Here is a 16,379-nt window from a genome sequence, read left to right on the forward strand (position 1 = left end):
ATGGGTCATTTATTTATTGCCCAGAAGTATCTTATATTGCATTCTCTTTAAAAATAATTTTTAAGCTGGGCACTGGTGGCTCACGCCTGTAATTCTAGCTACTCAGGAGGTAGAGATCTGCAGTTCAAAGTCAGCCTGGGCATGAAAGTCCGTGAAACTCTCATCTCCAATAAACTACCTGAAAACTGGAAGTGGTGCTATGGCTCAAGTGGTACAGTGCTCGCCTTGAGCTGAAGAGCTGAGAGACTGCGCCCAGACCCAGAGTTCAAGCCCCACGACTAATAATAATAATAATAATTTTGACTTTTTTATGTAATGAGTCTCGGAAAATTTTTGAAATTGATCAAATGCTGCAGATATTTAGACTACAGATAACTATTTTTACTAAGTGGCTTCCCTGGAAGGAAACACTTTCTACCTTGCTTATTCTGATTATGGAAAACAGCATTCTGTGATTTATTTATTTCTGTAAATGTTCGTAACTAAATAACACTTTAAAAACTGTACATAGGAGCCAGGTGCCGGTGATTGGCTCTTGCCTATAATCCTAGCTACTCTAGAGGATGAAATTTGAGGATTATGGTTTGAAGTCAGCCCAGGTAGACAGATCTGAGAGATTCTTATCTCTAATTAATCCACCAAAAGCTGGTAGTGAAAGCATGGCTCAAGAGGTAGAATGCCAGCCTTGAGCTAAGGAAGAGTGGATGGTCCTGAGATTAAGCACCAGTACCAGCACGAAAACAAAAGTGCATGTATAAGAGGCATGACTATAAGATTATACACATGGATGTTAGAAACAACCCTACCAACCACTTCATAATGGTGCAGCCTTAGGAAAGGGGCTTCATCTCACTGGCCTCAGTTTCCTTGTCTGAAAGGAAGGATGATGCTAGTGTCTACTTCTTAGAGCTATTGGGGCTATTACTCTTCACACAGATCTCTTTCCATATCAAACTCAGCCCCTGACTTCTCTTGCTGAGCTTTATGGAAAAGAAGGTTATAATTTCTTCCTTAATTATGCATATGGCTTTAATGAATGCAAATGTGCCCTTTTGCACTGGATGGCCTTTTTTCTGTCCTAGAAAATGTGGTTTGCTTAACTTCATACTCTGTGTAATAGGAAAAGCTTTAGCCAATTGGACTTGCCTTTTGGAATGGAAAAATATTAATCTCACCATTTAATAATTTAGCTGGATAGGACTGTTTCTTTCCATGTAGGCAAATAACAAAAATTATAGGAAATTCAGCTTTAAAGAGTAACATTAACCACAATTTCCAACTAATAAAAATCTTTTAAAGATGATGCAGGCCAAATCAGGATGAGAAGGATATAAGGCTAGGTTAATTACTATTATATTCCAACAAGTTGAATTTTCCTTTCAAGCACATATCATATAAGCAGGCCAGTTAGGTCACAGATGAAGACTAGGACAAAACTACAGGAATGCTTTGTAAAGATCACTACAGATGTCTTCTGCCCTTAGAGAAAATTAAACTTTGACCTGCAAATGGGTTTGAACGTATTGGTGCCAATACAAGGACTTAAACTCAGAGCCTCAAGCTCACTCACTTTTCTTGCTAGTAGAGGAACAGCCATGTGTCTTAAGACACAGTGCTAGCCTGGCCTTTTGACTGGCTAATTGGAGATGAAGTCTCTTGGACTTTTCTGCTCATGCTGGTTATAACAGTGCTCCTCCTTATCTCAACCTCCTAAGAAGCTAGTAGCATGAACCATCTGTGCTTAGTCTTCATGTATATCTATAATGGTTAAAGTAGGTGGATTTTAGGCTGGTACAGGCAATTTCTAGTGATACAAGAGGTGACCCCGGAAGATAGAGTGGTTCCTATGCCAGAAGCTTTATAAAAGGATGGCCTCTGCAGAGAATGCTAGCAAGGTGTTCCAGGATTAGGTGAGAAGGAAAGAGTTTTACCAGCCTATCTTCAGTGAGCCTTCCAAATGAAGCAATGTGTGGGGACTGGATACCTTACTTCTGTGTTCATGAACGTTCTTCCACAATAACCAATTTTGAAAACAAATAACTATTTTGAAACACACAAAAAAAAGTTCATCTAAATTCAAAGTCATTTTTCAAAGAAAAACTGCTGCACTTTTGCTGCCCAAAGTAAAACTCGCTTTTTGGTGGGATGAATGAGACATGTGTCTTAAACATTCTTGTTAAGTACAATTTCATAAATGGCTGCTGTGAGTAGAGACTACATAAGAATATGTTATTTGAAAGTTTTACCTCTCTCCTAATTTCAAAGCAAAATAAGAGCATCACAAGAAGGAAATCTTCTGTCTTTCCTAAGGTATTGTTGTGTTGTTGCTTTTTCTAGTTTGGCAATTCCAGGAAGTGTTTTTGCTTAAGCTACTAGGAAGCTCAAAGCCAAATTTTGACCACAAACTAACAAGACTAAGGCCGAATCGCTCAATAATGCATCTTCTAGCTCCAATGCTTCGTTTGGTTTTCCAACTTAAATTTCTGGTGTTCCCTGACTTAACTTTTACTCATACTTCTTATTGCTTCAGAGACCATGTGATTTACCTTGCCAATCAATGAAATTTTCAGACCAAAAATGTCAGCTATTAATAAGATCTCTAAGGGAACAGACATAAACTAGGGATTCTCCTTGCAAGCCAGGGTGAGTGATCATCTTATCTGAAGAACATGGATTGCCACTAAGTTTACGGGCTGTGTGCAAGGGCTCAAATCTAACTGCTTGGGAGGAAGAGATGGGGGAATCCTGGTTCAAGTCTAGACCAGGCATAAAAATTCACAAAACCCTATCTCAAACCATGGCTGGCCTGTGTGGCTTGTGCTTATTAACCTAACTACAGGAGAAGCACAATGGCTGGGCACAGTAGCACAGGCCTGTCATCCCAGTGACATGAGGAAACACAAACAGGAGACTCATAGTCCAGGCTCAAAAGATAAAAGAGGAGCTGGAAGTATGGCTCACATGACAGAGAACCTGCTTAGCAAATGTGAGGTCCTGAGTCCAATCCCTATTACTGTCAAAAACAAACAACAAAAAAAGAATCCTGAGATTGAAACATAAAAACTATGAGGGCCTCCACCTAGACAGTACCACATTTCAACTACAATGTCCCAGTTCAGACCAAAAATGGGGTAGGGGTACAAAATTAGAAAAAATGCTGTTTCTACAGCTTGGTCACTGATGACAGCAGAACCCAAAGCATACAACAAGGTTACTCACATTTTTTTGGTTTTTGACTGGAAGGAGAAAACCCTAAAAATGTAGCATAAAAATGTTTGAATGGGCGGGGCACCAGTGGCTCATGCCGGTAAACCTAGCTACTCAGGAGGCTGAGATTTGAGGATCACAGTTTGAAGCAAGCCTGAGCAGGAAAGTCTGTGACTCTTAGCTCCAATAAACCACCAGAAAACCGGAAGTGGTGCTGTGGCTCAAGTGGTAGAGTGCTAACTTTGAGCAAAAAGTTGCCCAGGGGGCTGGGAAGATGGCTCAGTGGTAGAGTGCTTGCCTTGCATGCTCGAGGCCCTGGGTTCGATTCCTCAGCACCACATAAGCAAAAAGAAAAAAGCCGGAAGTGGCGCTGTGGCTCATAGTGGTAGAGCGCTAGCCTTAAGCTGAAGAGCTGAGGGACAGCACCCAGGCCCAGAGTTCAGGCCCCACGACCGGACCCAAAAAAAAAAAAAAAAAAAAAAAAAAAAGTTGCCCAGGGACAACACCCAAGTAGACTGGCAAGGAAAAAAAAAAGTCTGAATGTTACCTAAATACATTTTCAGATTGTATCTTATTATGAAAAACAAAACAAACAATATAACAATCCAGTGCTCTCACACAGACCTACTACTTGAGTCCTAGAATTGGAGCTCAATATTCTATTTGAAGGCTTGCCCTGGCAAGGAGGTAAGGAAGGGTATCTTCCCAGGGAGAAGGGGGGGACTGTGCCCGCACGTTCCTTGAGAGCCATGACAGAACGCACTGCCTCATCCAAAATAATGAACCATCTGCTCTGAGAATCTCTCTGTGCAAGCGTTCGCCCCGAGATTTTTGGACCTGATTTTCCCTTTTCTACGTCCCCCTTTCACTTTTCAAACTGACACTGCTCACGTCTATTGTAACCTCAGTATTGAGAGACAGTCTGTCTCCTTCCTCAATTAACAGGGGCATCCTGAAGTGCAAATGACCTGGAGGAGCTTTAATAGAATGATGTCAGTGCTGACACTCAACTAGGTAGACTGGTTTGTGTGTGTGTGTGTGTGTGTGTGTGTGTGTGTGTGTGTGTGCGTGTGTGTGTGTGCGTGTGTGTGTGTGGATGTGTGTGTGTTTTAAACCTCCCATAGCAAACAACAAGGACAAGGACCTCTAATTGAGGTCTTTAATGATCAGTTCTTAACTTCTGAATGCGAGGACTTTTGTTTCACTTTGAAGCTCAAAACCCTTTTTGCTGAGAGCTTCACACTGGGTGATTTTCTTTGTCTAACCATCCCAATTATGGAGTGATTTATCTCTTTCCACTTTACTTCTAGAATTGCTCTAAGAGTGGGGGAGGGGACAATCAAAAACCCAAGATGAAAAAAAATGGCACAAGACATCTGTTGAATGGTATATTCTTAAAGTTAAAAAAAATATTCCAAATAACACTTTTGATGAATGCAGATACCAGTTAGTTCAGATCGATTTCCACTTGTAAAGAAAAAATCCTATTGGTTGTATATTGTTGAATTTTAAATAGCTCAACAGTATATACATCAACTATACTGTTGACTTTTAAAAGTAACATGGACTCATTGTAAATCATGTGATACTTCTTTTTATGCAATACATATTATGTCCACAATCATATATATACATATGTATATATACATATTTTTAACAATACTGAAATGATACACATCTAATTGTTTTGAGAGAGTAGGAATAATGATCTCAATTTTTAAAATATTATAAACTTTTATGTGTGCATCTACTACAAAAAAGAGCTAATACAAAATGTAGGCTATCTAGAAAATCTGCATTTTTATCTACAGTTACTATGTTGGTTTTATAGACCAGTCTGTATCTTATGGTTCTTTAGTTGTCGTTATAGAGATAAAGATGAAGTGGATATATATATATGTGTATATATATATATATATATATATATATATATATATATAAATTGGATTGTGAATAAAACCAAATTAAATTGATCATTATTTGTGAGTTGCACTACAGAGCATTTATGTAGGCCAGGGTCTGTAAACAAGTTTCCTATAGTTGTATTCTTTTTGGCTACATATTTCTGATTTTTCTTGTAGAGAACAGATGTCAACATCAGACTCTTTCCCCTCCTCTGAACAATCAGCCGATCTAAGCAGCCCCTGCATTGCTCTACTGCACACTTCCCACACTATATACTGTGCATTGGTACATGATGCTAACCCATCTCATCCTTTACTTCAGTGGCTTGCTTTTTTAAAAAAAAAATAACAATAGTATCTATACTGTTAAAAAATAGAACCTGTTACATCAACTTATGTTTCATAATCCCAAAGCAGCTGGGTGGGGTCTTACAAAACAGTTGCTGGGGGCTGGGAAGGTGGCTCAGTGGTAGAGTGCTTTACAATAGTTGCCGGGTGCCTAGTATGGTGGCCAATGCCTCTCATCCCAGCTAATTCGGAGACAGAGCCGGATGATCTCTTGAGCCCTGGAGTTTGGGATCAAACTGACTATCATAGTAAGAGTCTGCTTCCAAAAATCACAAACTCGAACATAACCCCAGCAATGAAAGAAGCATTTCTATTCTAGGAAGAATAGAAACCATTTTATTTCTACTCTATTCTTCTCAGACTCCCCAGCCTATGAAGGGCCAGTGGCAAGTCTGAGAACTTGCTGTACAAACCGCTGCTTACTTTTACTTGTTAAATATTCTGTTCTGTTCCCTTCAACGACACGTCTCAGCTGGTCCACACACAGAAGTATGACCGTGTGGCCGACACGTTTAATAGTGAAGGACCTGGCCAGGGAAATAGTACCAGAGCATGGAGATGTGTGGGGAGGGAGGGTTGGGGCAGCCCTGGAAGTCTGCCTGGCCTCCTGCCACACAGGAAGGACAGACGCCAGGGAAGACTTACTCGGGTCTGTTGCACTCTCTGATGGCTGTTTTGATGCCGCCTCCACATGTTCTTGAGCAGGAACCAAAGTGACTCCAACCTCCCCAGGATCCATCCGTCGGGGGCACATCCATTTCTTTGGGAACACAAAATCCAAACTTGCAGTGCTGTATTTAATAAGGGGAACAGTGAGGAAACGCTTGGTGCTGAGTTGTAGTAGGACCTGCCATCCTCTTAAACATTTCGTCCTGTTTCAACCCTTTCAGATGCTGGCAATCACCATTTGCAACATAATGGCATCAAGGGCTTGTAATCTTGTGTTTATTCATTTTTAAGCTATATCTTTATCGATCCTTCACTCAAAAAAAAAAGGGGGGATTGGTTTCAAGAGACAGAATGACTTCAATGGCCAACTTTAAGCTGCTCCATTAGTCTGCAGACTTGGACAACAGGCTGATGGGTTGTGGACAGGGCCCAAATATGAGTTACAGGATTTGCACAGCCAATCTCTACTAACAAGGCCTAGAGATGTTACAAACCGGGAAAAATATAATGTTTTATTACTCCCTCGTGAATTATAAAACTCGATTTTAATTAAATAGGAGAGGAAAAATAAGAAAAAAATACAGAAAGTGAGGTACATGATTGCTATGAACTCACTCCAACAAAGCACTTAGGATCAAACTCATGGAAAAGTGGACACGTGTCAGAGCCCTAAATTTGATTACTTTTTTGGTTGTAATTCATCGTTTCAGATTCCCTAATCTGGAGCAGAAAGAAGGACTTGATGTTAAAAATAATAATAAACCAAATCCAACAAAGAAATAAATACACCTCAGTAGGACAGGGAGTGAAGAAATCCATTTTGACCTTCTGCCATTGTTGGAGTGGGAAGCTCTGACATAAAGCGGAGGTCACTGGTCAGGAACAAAGGAAAGAAAGGCCTCAGTGGCCGCAGCGGGGTGATGCCCCATGGCTCACTTAGATCGCTGAAGTACAGCAATGAAGTATAGAGAACAGGGCCTGAGTTGGGGAGAGGTGGGCCAGGACAAAGGCGTGAACAAGAGGCAGGTAAAGGGTTGGGGTGGGGGGGGAGCTAGCCTTCCCAAGAAAATGATGGAGGACAGTCACATAAAGAATCCAATCAAACTTTCTCTAGCTATCCTGGCCTTTGCTCTCCTCTTCCTTCTCCTCTTCCAGAGTCTGAGGATGGGCCTTTCCCCTGGGCTATTTGGCTAAAGCTTAAAGATTCTGTGTGCGTTGGCAGTTGGGACAACTTGGTACCCATGCAATGCGGGGCTGAGAGGCACGGCCATCTGCCTCCAATCATTTCACATTGTCTCTGTCTCTCCAATGTTTATCAACATTTGCTAGAAGATACGCACATGCAAATAAAAGAGCAGTGACATCACCTAGAGCCCCTTTACCTAGCAGAAACGTACAAGAGCCACGTACATATTTAAGAATTTCTAGAAGTCACATTTTAAAAGTTAAAAATCCTGGGCTAGCTAGAGAGTAACCTGCCTAGCAAGAATGAAGTCTGTTCTGGGACTCAATCCTAGTACTACCAAAAATAGAAAAGGTAAAAAAAAACTTTAAGGGGGTTAGAAGTGTGGTTCATGTGGTAGAACACCTGCCTGGCAAGCATAAAGACCTGAGTTCAAACCCCATCTATTTTGTTCATCCCAGTAGATCTAAAACACTATTATTTCTACATATAATTAATATAAAAATATGACTACAGCCGTCTGCTTTGAGCCACATCTTTACTTTCAGGGGTTTTTCATTACAGTTAGTCCCCCAGGGAAAGAAAATATTACATACCCTAGATATAGGCTATTTATAAGTTCTAAAAAATGTTTATCACAGAACATTGCTATAATTTTTCATTGTACTCTTAGTTATTTTAGTCTCTTACTGTGCCTAATTTGTAAATTAAGCTTTATCCTAGGTATGAATGTGAATGCACGTAGCAGATGACACAGCTCAGAACCACCGTATATTTCAGACACTTCCACAGTAGATACAAGGGGACTGGGATCACTGTGGTAAAAAAAAAAATTTGCTCTTCAGAACTTATGTACACTTATGCATATCTCAATCACAATGACATCCCAGGGTTCAGTGGCTAGTGTCTTAGTGGCACTAAGCCAATTCAGGACAAAAGTTTTAACAGGTAGACCATGGCATCGCTTGCAAAAACTCTGTGAAGCCAGGTGCCAGAGGCTCACATCTGTATTCACTACTCAGGAGGCTGAGATTTGAGGATTGAAGTTTGAAGCCAGCCCAGGCAGGAAAGTCCTTGAGACTCTTAACTCCAATTAGCTACCAAAAAAGCTGGAAGTAGAGCTATGACTTAAGTGGTACAGTGCTAGCCTTGAGCCTGGGACAGTGCCCAGGCCCTGAGTTCAAGACCAGTACCAACATGCTCATATATACACATGCACACTTACACATGTACACACATTCATGTGCATGTACACATACACAGATAGCAGAAACCTGGTCTCTATGACTTCATGTACCTTCCATAAGAACTCTGTGCATTGCCTAGCTCTTGTACTAGTTTTCTGTGTCTGGCAGAGAGCCAAATTATTTATACTACAATAAACAGGACTTGATCTGAACAAAATTTCCAAGCAATACACAACTGCACAAATCCACCTTCAAATCTTCCTCTACCAAGGGTAATTTTTTTTTTAATTCTGTAAAGGGAAGAGAAGAGTCTTACAACCATTCACAGATTTCTTTAATAACAAGATGCTTCCTGCAAATACACTTATCCCCTGCTGATACTTCACACTTGTGTCTACTGATTTCTCTACTTTACATACTTTACCTCCATGCAAGATACAACTCCAAAGTGACCATTACTTTCATTAAGCACTGTTAAGAATCACAGAAAGAGACAAGGATATAGGTTTATCAGATGTTACCAATCAGCACTGGGCCCAAACATATCCATAGTCTCTTTCTAAAAGAAAACTTCTGATTAAAAGCCAGTACGCAAATTCAGTCCTGTGGTCTCACCATTCATGCATGTACAAACAAGAGCAAACACCCCTATTAAGTAAGGGAAGTGTTTGAGCTCCCCATACCTAGAAAGTGGTTAGGAAGGGTAACACAGCACATTGTTTCCACAGGCTGCAGATGAGAGCATTTGGAAAATTTGTACCAACTTCACTTATTTTACCAGACACATGTGACAAACCCTTAACTATACCTGAGAACAGCCATTATGTGAAGGCTGTTGAAGCAACACTCAAAATAAAGACAACCTTCTTAAGTGTCCAAAGTCATTTAGTTGACATTTTACAGAAGTGAATGTTTTTAAGAGGTCAGAAACAGGACTTGGGGGTCAATTTTATTTTAAGAGGGATTAAACCCAAAGAGTTTCAAATTTCAGAAACAAGGCAGGAATAAAAACATTAATGGGCTTAACAAGAGAATGGAGATAATGAAGACATATTAGTGGAGTCATTCATTAAAATAACTTTGTGTCAGCATGAGAGATAGATTACTGTTGCAGAAGTCTGGCAGAAAGAGGAGAAAGAGGAGAAAAGGAGGGACAGAGAAAGGAAAAGAGGGGAAGAGAAAGAGAGAGAGAGAAACAGGGTGAGAGAGAGAGAGAGAGAGAGAGAGAGAGAGAGAGAGAGAGAGAGAGAGAGAGAGAGAGAGAGAGAGAGAGAGAGAGAGAGGTGAGTATCACCTAGCAAAGACAGCAGAGAGAAAAAAAGATCCAGACTGTCAATTCTATTAAATCAACCAAGAGTGGATGAAAAGAGTTTCTAGGCCAACATACCACCCTTTTTGGCATCTAAAAACTGCACACTTCACAGCATTTACATGCACCCATGCCTGTAAGATTTTTCACAAAAGCTGTTAGACTTGGCCACTTTTCTAAAACAATTAAGAATGCACCTATCCTTTTCTTGGCATAGGTGCTTTTCTAAAACTGCTGGGAGCATGCCTGCTCTGGCTGCACCCAAGCCCACAAGACAGGGCCTTCTGTAAGCTCTCCTAAGGTTCCCCCATTTCTTGCACACTACGGCATCACCCTCAAAGCTCCTTCTCTCTACTTCCTTTGTACAAACTGGAGGTGAGCATATCTCTGTTTTAGGATTGGCTGAGGAACTACACTAACACAGGGAGCTTGGAAACCATTCAAGATAGTTTAACTCAGTGCAATCTGTTTCTTCTTATGGGTTTCCCAGAAGTAATAAGCGTGAGATGCATGCAGGTGTATACAGGCATCACACTAAGAACCACAATACAATAACTGGATTTGGGGGAGATCCAACAGACTTGACTTAAATAATAGAACTGGTTATGTCTCTCCCATGCTCATCAAGTAGTCAAGCAGGTGTCACGTTTATCCTCTTCTCTCATCAACTGGGAGCAGATATCTAGGTTCCATGGCTACAAGAATTCTGAGGTCATATCGTGTGTGTGTGTGTGTGTGTGTGTGTGTGTGTGTGTGTGTGTGTGTGTGTGTGTGTGTGTGTGTGATTTCCTTTTTTTTTTTCTGGTCACTCACGGGGTTTGAACTCTGGGCCTGGACTCAGTCCCTGAGCTATTTAGCTCAAGACGAGTGTTCTACCACTTGAGCCACAGCACCACTTCCAGTGTTCTGGTGGCTAATTGGAGATAAGAGCCTCGTGGAGTTTCCTGTCCAGGCTGGCTCTGAACCGTGATTCTCAGATCTTAGCCTCCTCAGCAGCTAGGATGACAGGTGTGAAGCACCAGCGCCAGCTGGTGGTTTGCTTTTTTGAGACAGGGTCTGGCTATGTAACCTGGTTGGTCTCAAACTTGCAATCCTGCGGCCTCAGCCTCCAGATTGCTGGGATTGCAGCTGTGTGCCACCACTCTCAACTAAAGTCACTTGTTGTTTGTGTGAGAATGAATGACATTTTATTTCTGTTTTTGGAGGGGAGCGTGTAGTAGAGCTTGAATTCGGGGCCTCATACTTGCTAGGCAAGAAGCTCTCTCCCACATGAGCCATGGCCCAGCCCTTTTTGTTCTAGTTTTCAGATTTTTAAAAATTTATTTTTCTTGTGTTTTTGGCCTTGGACCACAATCTACCTACTTAAACATCCCACTCAGCTGGAATCCCAGGTGCACACCACCACATCAGGCTTATTGGTAGATGGAGTTTTGTTAACATTTTGCCTAGGCTGAACTCAAACCATAATCCTCATCTCAGCCTCTCTGGTTGGTGGGATTACAGGCATTCACCACAATGACCAACATTTATATTCAATTCTTAGTGGCTGCCATGGAAACCTGAAATGCATCTGCCCACGCAAACCTGTTATCCTCTAGTTACCAATGTGCTAAGTTATATGTTCCACAAAGGGTACAAGATGCACTCTTTGTCCAAAGAGCTACATTTCTTTTCTGAACCAATCAATGAAAGCTCTAGCAGTCCCTTTATCCATGTCTCTGTAGCTTTTGGTAGAAGGTTACTGGATAAAGCTGTGCTTGCAACTGCTGAGGTCCAGCCAACAAGATGAAAGCATGAGCCATCCTCCTCTCAAGTCAATTACAAAGTCAGCTTCTTTATAATTTCATAAAGGAACTTCCACACCCTTGAGCTCCTAAGTGGCCAAAGTGATGAGTAAAGAAACTAGGACTCACTCCTCTTGTTTGACCAGAGGACAGTGAAGAGGCTCAGAGCACTGACCTCGAGGCACAGAGCCCTCAGTCCCTGCAGAAGAAAGGGTTGGAACCATGAAGGGGAAAGCCAGCCAGACACAGTAGGGGAAGCTCTATCTTAAAAGACCTTAGGGATCCTAGGTAGCTCACTTTGATTTTGCATTCCTCTGTCTGTATCATCAGGGAGAGAAGAAGAAGAGTCTATCACCTCTCAGGACCCCTTTCTAAGGAGCCATTCTGGGTATTATTACTTCTATGAAGTAAAGTGGAAGGAAAGGAAGTGAGAACAAATCATTCAAAGTGAGTAAAGTTGAAAAGGGGAAGAGAAGAGCATGCAGACAGATAGACAGATAGATCGAAATGTACATATTTACATATATGTATATATATACATACACACACACACACACACACACACACACACACACACACACACACTTGTTGGTAGATGGGGTTTTGTAACATTTCTCCTAGGCTGGTCTCAAACCATAATCCTTTTCATCTCAATCTTTCTGATATCTGGGATTACAGGCATTCACCACAGTGACCAACATTTATATTCAATCCTTAATGGCTGCCATGGAAACCTGAAATGCATCTTCCCACACAAACCTGTTATCCTCTAGTTACCAGTGTGCTAAGTTAAATGTTCCACAAAGGGTACAAGATTCACTCTTTGTCCAAAGAGATATATTTATTTTTCCATAAATGACTGACAGCCATGGAACCCTCTCTCCCTTTAGAAGCAAGAGCTGGAACCATGAAGGGGAAAGACACATTTCTATTTCTACTATATTTATCCATATATATATATATATATATATATACACACACAAATATATATTAATATATATGGATATATATAATAGATATATATGGGTATATATGGTAGAAAAAGAAATATATATATATATATATATATATATATATATATATATATATATATATATATATATATATAAAACTAGAATGATAACTAGAATGTCAGAAATGTCAGTCCAGGGACTGTATCATTAGTAAAAGCCATTATCCCTATGAATTAAAAAAACTCAGGATTTATATGTAAAACATTTCATCAGTGAAATTGAGGGGAGAGAGCCAGAAAATAATGACATCACCAGCACACTGCCAGTGTTTCCTATGCACCCTGGGGGCAGGAGGTTAAGTTAATCATACCCTTAGGCATGTGGGACCCTGTTATCATTGGGCCTCACAAGCAACAGAGTTTGTTTAGTTATTAACAGATCGGTGGGAACCACTATCACCAGCTCATGAGAAACTGGACTTAGAAATGTTCCAGGTGACATCACAGCTCTTTAAAGGGAATAACATAGCTGGTGAGAGGCTGGTAATGAATGCAATACGTATACTATATTCTGCATTTACTTGGTTCTTAGACACTCCTTTGATTTTATAATAGCTTGTCGAATGCCACATGCAAAAGAGAGGAGAAGAAAAAGAAACACACTAAATATTCCCAAACTTGAGAAGCACAATGAAATTTTAGAAATGTTAAAATCAGGGAGAATCTTAAGAAGAGAGTCTTAAGTCTTTAAAAAAAAAAATGGAGGTAACATGACAGGTACATCCCTGTTAAAAGAATTCTGCCATAACCTATGCTTCAGGATTTTTAATTGTCAGTCAAATCTTTCTCCTCAAAATAACCTGCATTGAAAAAGTGACTGCATTATTTTTTCTATGTTAATATCAGATCTGGTCATCAAGCCAGGTCATGCATATCCTGCCCCCAAACAGAAGAACAGAGCAGGGCGTGACTTGCCTTTCCAGGCTCACACTCAGTCCCGTCAGCCCACGGTGTATGCTGAGTCCGGCAGCCTTTGTTTGCTCCATCCACATTATTGCACCACAGCCGTCTACACTGCATCTGCTCGATTCAGGTGAAAGATATCGGGAGACAATGTGATTAAGATGAAGCATCAAGGCAAGAACATGGTATGATAAATGATGTGATATTCCCAGAGCACATGAAGAGCAGCTCCAAGGCACATGCCCATGCACATTCAGAGATTGTACCAGAGGAACTGCTGCATATCCTGGCATGTCCAGTAACACAGGGCCCTGTAATACCTCCCATGTGACAGTTGAGGAAACCAAGATGGAACATGTTCAACATCACACTGGAAGCATGTGCTAGGAACTCAGATGTTCAGCTAGGGTGTAATGCAGATAGGGTGTGACTTGAATTTCATTTTGGTTTGAGTTCTAAATGTGTGTGTGAGGGGGGGTGCTGGTATTGTTGGCTTTATTTCAGGACCTAGGTGCTGTGCCAAGCTGTTTTACTCAAGTTAGTGCTACATAATACTTTATAATAACAATAATCTCTTGAGCCACAGCTCTACTTCAGGCTTAACTGGAGATAAGACTCTCAAGGTTGGGCTGGGAAGATGGCTCAGTGGTAAAGTGCTTGCCTTGCATGCATGAGGCCCTGGGTTCGATTCCTCAGCACCACATAGCAGAAAAAGCTGGAAGTGGCACTGTGGCTCAAGTGGTAGAGCGCTAGCCTTGAGCTGAAGAGCTGAGGGACAGTGCCCAGACCCAGAGTTCAGGCCCCACAACTGGCAAAAAAAAAAAAAAAAAAAGACTCTCAAGGTTTTCCCTGCTTGGGCTGGTTTCCAACTGTGATCCTCAGATCTCAGCTTCCTCAGTAGATAGGATTATAGATGTGAGCCATCAGTGCCTGGCTACAATTTTTTTAATTAACATAATGGATACCTTTGTACTCAACCAAGAGAAGTAAATTTTACATGTGAGTTAAAGGCCCAGTATGTGTATCCTGGCTCCCTTCCTCATTCTCTTCTCCCTAGAAATGCCCGTGTCCCAATAGTTCCTTATCTTCCCTTATGCTTAGAGAAATGCATGCAAATCTACCAAGACTACCCTAGCATTGAAGTTTCCTATGAACAGTGCCATTCTCATCCATGCTGCAATCAGCTTTCTTCTGTATATTGCTCAGATTTATCTACTTTAGCTCTTTCAAAGTATACTTTTAAAATATAATTGATATAGGGGCTGGGAAGATGACTCAGTGGTAGAGTGCTTGCCTTGCCTTGCATGCATGAGGCCCTGGGTTCGATTCCTCACCACACAAGCAGAAAAAGCTGAAAGTGGTACGTGGCTCAAGTGGTAGGGCGCTAGCCTTGAGCTGAAGAGCCCAAGGACAGCACCCAGGCCCAGAGTTCAGGCCCCCATGACTGACCCTCCCCCCCAAAAAAAAGATAATTGATATAATTAAATACTCATTATAAAAAAAATTGCGAAGGTACTAAAAGTCCATTTAAAACAATTAGTCTCAAGCTATTTAATCTTTTCTGCAGATTTTCCTCTCTTATTACAGCTAAGAACAAACAGTATAAAATCATTTATTCTGTTCTTAAAATGATACCAGAATCATATTCCCAGCTGTAGGTCACTTTAACTACTAAATGGAGACACCAAAATTTTCTTAGCTTTTCTTTAGTTGGACGTTTCAATGATGCTTAATATTTTACTCTTATGAGTAACTAAGAAATATGTATTATAAACTTAATTAAAAAATTATTTGCATGAGATTACTATCCTTGTCAATATACCATGAAATCTCTGCAAAATAATTGGTGTTCTAATAGCATAGAATGGGGCACTATGGCCGCAGAGTTCTTTCCAGCCACAATCCAATAACTGTATCATAGCCAAACAACCTGGGCATGGCATCCACACGCCACTCACCCACCCAGCTAAGCACTCCCCAGAAGTGGTCTGAAGCTTTTGGCAATCACAGGAAACAAACATGACAAGCCAGGTTTTTCTCACTCAGGTTTTTCCTACTCAGAGTCCGTATAATTCAGGTCACTGGTACAAATCAAGTACAGGAATGAAGATAGGGAGGGAAGAGAGCTAAGGTTGGTAACTACAGACTTTCTGGATCTCACTTATGAATATAAATCCTGATGATCTCTCGCCTTCCAGCTGTCACAAACCTGGAGTGAGAGAAGCCAGCAAAACTCCAAGACATTGAGCAATGTGGTGTGTATCCTTGCATCCCAAGCACTGCTCTGTTAGTAATCAACATCCTTTTCACCTGTTCCTTGGGTAGTTTATAAGAGAAGGGAAATCCAATAGAAAATGTGGAATGCAAGGAAATGTAGAATCACTAGATCAAGGCAGAAGAAGCCCCTCCCCCCACACACACTTACCATATAGGGGCACACCTGAGAACCTGGTCCAAAAATCAATTCACATTGTTTATTCACGTTGTAAAGGAGGCCTGGCAGTTGGGGAGGCAAAGGGTAGGGTCTGGATTCAGGTTCGTTAAGCAAACACTCGCCATACCCAGTACTGCCAAAGAGAAACACACAGATGGTAAGAACAGAGACAATCAAAGGCTCCCAATATGTGTGAGGCCACCCCACACAGACTTGAAGGTAGCCAGGGCTGTCCCTCCACGACCTTTGCTTTGCTCTTTCCCTGAGATGAAGTCCAGCAGCCGTGGCTGCACATGTGGTACATCGTCTACAGAACCATGTGCTGTGCATACGACATTGCCAGAAAGAAATATAGATCTAGTAGAGGATTGCCACATTTGGGAGGGGTGGGTAATTATCTGTTTATATTTGACCATCTTTCCCAATAGATGTAAGCTTC

General features: G+C 41.1%; 1 protein-coding gene across 3 annotated transcripts in view; it reads right to left on the reverse strand.

The window, feature by feature from the left end:
• Positions 1 to 16,379, reverse strand: part of Adamts9 (ADAM metallopeptidase with thrombospondin type 1 motif 9) — a 149,293-nt gene that overhangs the window by 96,203 nt on the left and 36,711 nt on the right. For all 3 annotated transcript variants that reach the window (XM_070018891.1, XM_070018892.1, XM_070018890.1), the window contains 3 exons: positions 15,932 to 16,073; positions 13,519 to 13,623; positions 6,105 to 6,250 (listed from right to left, as the gene is read on the reverse strand). In XM_070018891.1, the coding sequence (XP_069874992.1) occupies positions 6,105 to 6,250; positions 13,519 to 13,623; positions 15,932 to 16,073 (393 nt within the window). The remainder of the gene's footprint in view (positions 1 to 6,104; positions 6,251 to 13,518; positions 13,624 to 15,931; positions 16,074 to 16,379) is intronic.

This window comes from Dipodomys merriami, unplaced genomic scaffold (genome assembly GCF_024711535.1).
Source record: "Dipodomys merriami isolate MVZ:Mamm:240054 unplaced genomic scaffold, mDipMer1.0.p SCAF_13, whole genome shotgun sequence".
Lineage (NCBI taxonomy): Eukaryota > Metazoa > Chordata > Mammalia > Rodentia > Heteromyidae > Dipodomys > Dipodomys merriami.